The sequence below is a fragment of the Protobothrops mucrosquamatus genome, unplaced genomic scaffold (assembly GCF_001527695.2).
Source record: "Protobothrops mucrosquamatus isolate PMUCROS unplaced genomic scaffold, P.Mucros_1.0 scaffold1312, whole genome shotgun sequence".
In the NCBI taxonomy this organism is placed as follows: domain Eukaryota; kingdom Metazoa; phylum Chordata; class Lepidosauria; order Squamata; family Viperidae; genus Protobothrops; species Protobothrops mucrosquamatus.
In genome coordinates, this window is record NW_015387513.1 from 65,082 (window position 1) to 70,227 (window position 5,146).

Consider the following 5,146-nt stretch of genomic DNA (forward strand, 5'->3'; position numbering starts at 1 on the left):
GGGATTGGCCTAGGGGGGGATTTTATAGGGATTTTAAAGGGATTTTATAATTTTTCTAATACAGGTTAATTAATATATATTTTAATTTGGCTTTTAAATATTTATTGTATAGCTCTGTTTTTATTTACCTGTAAGCCGCCCTGAGTCCCTCGGGAGAAGGGCGGGGTATAAATTAAAGTAATAAATAAATAAATAAATTTCTACCTGGTTATATATCATAGAGATGTGATGATTAGAAGATTCCCCTTTACCTCAATCGATCTCACAGGAAACGAAGAAAATCAAGCTCTTATAAAGTAAAATGAAAAATTGGGGTTTTTTTCTTGCAAGTATTAAAATGGTAACATTCAGTATGGGAGGAAAATAGATTCAGAAAACCCCAGTTTATGGTAATGCAGCGCCTTACAAATTCATTAAGAAATAATATTCCAGAAGATAATGCAGTATTCTGGACAGACCAGCAGGTGGTGGTGGTGTCTGTCACAAATATTGTTCAGTGTTTCTCAACCTGGGCAACTTTAAGATGGATGGACTTCAACTCCCAGAATTCCCCAGCCAGCAAAGCTGGCTGGGGAATTCTGGGAGTTGAAGTCCATCCATCTTAAAGTTGCCCAGGTTGAGAAACACTGTAATGTAGATCATAAATTTCTTTTTGAAAAAAGTTATATCTTCATCAACATAACCTGGAGCATAAATGAGAGTTGAAATTAAACACCCATGTCCAGGATTTTTACAGAGACAAAGAAAATGAGGATTAGAACAGCACAGAAAACAGAAGTCAAAAACCTAGCAGAAATTCTATGTTTTACCTGTTTACCAGAACTAACAGGTTTCCTGACGGTTCTTGGCTTCAATTTCTTGGACTTCTTGGAGATCCCAAGTGTTCATCAAAATCTGCTCTGAACAATAGTAATTAGTATTCAAACCTTTCTATAGCCAGCATTTGGAAGTTCTGGGTACTCTGACTCCATATTAGTCCATGTATGTGTCAAAGAGCCATCCCTCACTTTTAGGGATGTGGATTCTGGGGTGTGTACTTTCACATGCAGATTACATACACCACAAACTCTGGTTAATAACACATCCAGTGTGATGCTTTTAGACTGAAATGTAGCTGTCATCTGTATATGATAAAAGTTAATAAAATTTAATCAACTCTCCATGGAATAATCTCTTATTTTGGGAGCTGTTACTACCTGAAAGAGAAGCCTAAAGGTGCCATAGGCAGCTTAGTTGTTCCAAGAAGGAAATCCACACAATAATTTTCTCCTGACCATCATGATTAAATGGGGCAGAACTTGGAATAGTTTTGTTTTGTCTGATTTATGGCCAGTTGCATTTGGAACTTACTTTGGAAAGTTCTTCTGTAGACAGCATTTTCAGGTGCTTTTAATCATATTGTTGCCTAGATTACATTTTAAGTGACAAATTCTCCAACGGATCTTTCAGATGTTGGAGTGTTGCATAAATTGTGAAGAATGTCTCGTCTTTATTATTTACGCTTCTGTTTCTCAGGTATTCGTCAGCTTCAGCTGATACTCTTGAAGGTCTCCTTAATCCTCGGTGTTGAGATCCACGTCAATGTAGAATTTCAAGGTCTTTTCTGTCCTCCAGAGGACCAGGAGAATGAGAGTAAGTAGGGTTGGCATTGATAGCAGACTCTGGGTGAAAGTCTTGCTCTTTATACAATATCTAAGGAATTACTCTTATATAATGCAGTGTGATGGCTCAGCGGTTCAGACACTGGGTTTGTCAGCTGGAAAGCAGACAGCCCAGGTTTGAGACTGGAGCGTCGCACAACGGGGTGAGCTCCCTTCCTCACCCTAGCTCCTGCCAATCTAGCAGTTTGAAAGCATGCAAATGCAAGTAAATAGATACCCCTTCAGTGGGAAGGAAACAGTGCTCCATAACATCCTGCTGGCCACATGGTCGCAGAAATGTCTTTAGACGGTGCTGGCTCAAAGGCCCTTGAAGCAGAGATGAGCGCTGCCCCCTATAGTCAGCAGAGTAAGATTCATGGAGACTTCTTTACCTCTACTCTTGTATAATCAGACCATCATGAGTAGTGGCTGTATGTGACTATTCCACTTTACAAATACTGAAAGGCCCAGTTAAATATTGCTTGAGTGTTTAAGCCATTTACATGTCTATATCCATTTTTGTACATGCTTTGTTAATATATAATTTATCCACAGGGATAGGTTGGCGTGCACAAGTCTATCCAAAAACACATCCTGTATCAGAATATGAGTTTGATGTGATAATTGGAGGGGATGGAAGGAGAAATACTTTGGAAGGTAACTGTGGCTGATGTTTATGCTGATGTGTAGGGCATGCCTGCAACCCAACTATTGCCAGGTTAGCAATGCTGGCTGAGGATGATAGGAAAAGAAGTCTACCACAGAGGCAAGACTCCTGTAGCCTCTACTTATTATTGCATTATGTTGTTTTTCTTGTGGCCCTTTATCCAAGGAGACATTTCAATGAGAATAGATTGTATTAGATACATAGACTGTATGTTCAAGCATGTTATTTGCATACAAGAGATTCCTTATTAAGTTCTTTTCCAGTTTTATGTCCTAGATAATGGAACTGGGAAAAGAATTTTCAGCTAAGGTCTTCCAGAATTATTATAAGGCAGAGTTGAGAAAGGCCAGACAAAGTGATGATTTAACTAAGTGTGGAATTGTTTGGATTGTATTTTTTTCTGTAATGTTTCATTTGTTTATCGTGTTTCCCAAAAAATAATATTAATTCCATAGCTTTTTACACATTACTTAGTGTATGGACATGATAGTGTAGTTTCATTTGGAGGGGAGAAAATTAAATCCATGGTAGATTACTATAGATGTACAACTAGAGTCATTTTTTTCCTCAGGCAGTTGATTTGAAATTTGAGGCCTGTTTTGTCGTGGTGTATTTGTTCTGTAGGGTTTCGGCGAAAAGAATTCCGTGGGAAGCTGGCAATTGCTATCACGGCAAACTTTATCAACCGGAATACCACAGCTGAAGCCAAGGTTGAAGAGATCAGCGGTGTGGCTTTCATTTTCAACCAGAAGTTTTTCCAGGATCTTCGAGAAGCAACTGGTTTGTAGAAATGATTGATAGCTGAAAATAAGCAATGTTATCTCATTGTGTCTTTGTTCCGGAGATGCTCCTAGCCTATGAACGCTGTGAGTTTTACAGTTTGCATGTAACTAATGAACTAAAAGAAGGGGCTTGTTTTGCAGCTTCTACAGAATGTTTTCTTTGTGTATTCATGGCAACCAGATCTTTGGCAACTAGAACAGATAGTCTTCATTTAATAACCACAATCGAACCTGGAATTTCGGTTGTATGTCATTGCAGTCATTAAATGGGTTATGTGATCTGATTTAATTTTATGACCATTTTTACTATGGTCAGAGAGTGAGACCCTGCAGTTGTTTCTTGAACAGGCATTATTTTGCCAGAAACAAGCATCAAATGTCACAAATTATGGTTGTGTTATGCAAGGCACTACAATTGGTCATAAATGCAAGCCCGAAATGTAACTTCGAATGTATGTTAAGAACTACCTGTATGTGGTTTCTTAAAGCTTCTGAAATCATTAGAACTTTGCCAGTGCTGTGATAGACCTTATTTGGAATACACAGGAAACATCTTTTTTTAAAACCATTAAAGGAACCAGATTTTTCCCCTGGCTCATGCAGTTGCTTTGGGAGCTGTTGTCATTTGTCTCTGTACACAAAGTCATTTTCCCAGCAAGCAAAACAGTTTACTGGGCTCAACTTCCAAAGCAATTGGACATGCCCGGAAGAAGATGATTCTGCTTTGACCATTTAAAAGAAGGTGCTTCCTAATTTGTGCTTTCAGAAGCCGTTCTTTTGAAAGACAGCCAAGAATCAGTATTAAATGAATCATCCAATATTGGAGTGGAAGGAATTTTATAGAGAACCTGACCTTGTGAGTTATGTTCTAAGTGATCTTTTGAAGCTGAGTGGACAAACATGCTAAATTGATATGCATAACTACTATTGGTGGCAGTGTTAGCTCATTTTGTTGATTTGGGCTCAAGCATTTATGGTCCTGTTCTTTGACCCTTGATCTTTCTCGATTCCATTTTAGGCATTGATCTAGAGAACATTGTCTACTACAAAGATGATACACACTATTTTGTCATGACTGCCAAAAAACAGAGCTTGCTGGACAAAGGGGTCATATTACATGTAAGTGTGCTCATTGCAACCTCAGTTATATGTCGATGAGGCCATTGACCTGCTTTAAAAGGTTAGGGGATCATAATATTAGTTTTCATTGCCCTATAATCCTTCAGAACAGATTGTAATGGACAATTACAGATTGTAATGGACAATTATTCATCTTTCTGTTTTGCAGCAACCACTGTGGACAGCCCAATGTCGTAGGAAGGGTTATTTGGACAATATCTTTTTGTTTTAAGACAGCCGATGTGAAATCAATTGTCCCTAGTAATTATTTCCTTCTAATTTATTCAAAATAATAGAATTTTAATATTATTGTATTAAATGTCGGTTGCTTGTTCAAAGTAAGGAGGGCTTTCTCCTGCATAAGCTTCAAACAATGAATTGCATCCATTTTTCTTTCTCTGGAGAGACATACAGATTTGTGGTGTGTCACAAAAAGATCACAATAGGGAACGATTGAAAAGCAGATAAAGGCTACTTCCATTCATGTTCCCCAGCAATTGATGCATTTCATATTTTTGTATGAATATGAACTGCTGTGTAAGTCAAAGTTACTGTTCTGGCCCATAATGAAAAATATGAATGCTGAAGGCAGTCCATTGCAGAGAAACACCAGATCCACCTCAAATGTCAGTATATTGTACTAAAAATAATCGATCTATCCAGTCAGATTTTACATGATCTCCTTTGTACTTTCTGTTCCTCTAAGGAACATTGGGCAGACTTGGCAATAGTACAGGTAGCCCTCGACTTACGACCACAATTGAGCCCAAAATTTCCATTGCTAAGCAACGGTTGTTAAGTGAGTAGTATCCCATTTTACAACCTTTTTTGGCCACAGTTGTTAAGCGAATCACTGCCATTGTTAAGAGAATCTGGCTTCTTGGAAGCCAGCTGGGAAGGTTACAAATAGTGATCACATGACTCCAGGACAGTGCAAC

General features: G+C 38.2%; 1 protein-coding gene across 1 annotated transcript in view; it reads left to right on the forward strand.

Moving 5' to 3' along the window:
* MICAL3 (microtubule associated monooxygenase, calponin and LIM domain containing 3) overlaps positions 1-5,146 on the forward strand; it is a 137,291-nt gene that overhangs the window by 24,597 nt on the left and 107,548 nt on the right. The window contains exons 4-7 of the mRNA XM_015821355.1: positions 1,516-1,632; positions 2,196-2,297; positions 2,932-3,087; positions 4,108-4,208. Coding sequence (XP_015676841.1) covers positions 1,516-1,632; positions 2,196-2,297; positions 2,932-3,087; positions 4,108-4,208 — 476 coding nt within the window. The remainder of the gene's footprint in view (positions 1-1,515; positions 1,633-2,195; positions 2,298-2,931; positions 3,088-4,107; positions 4,209-5,146) is intronic.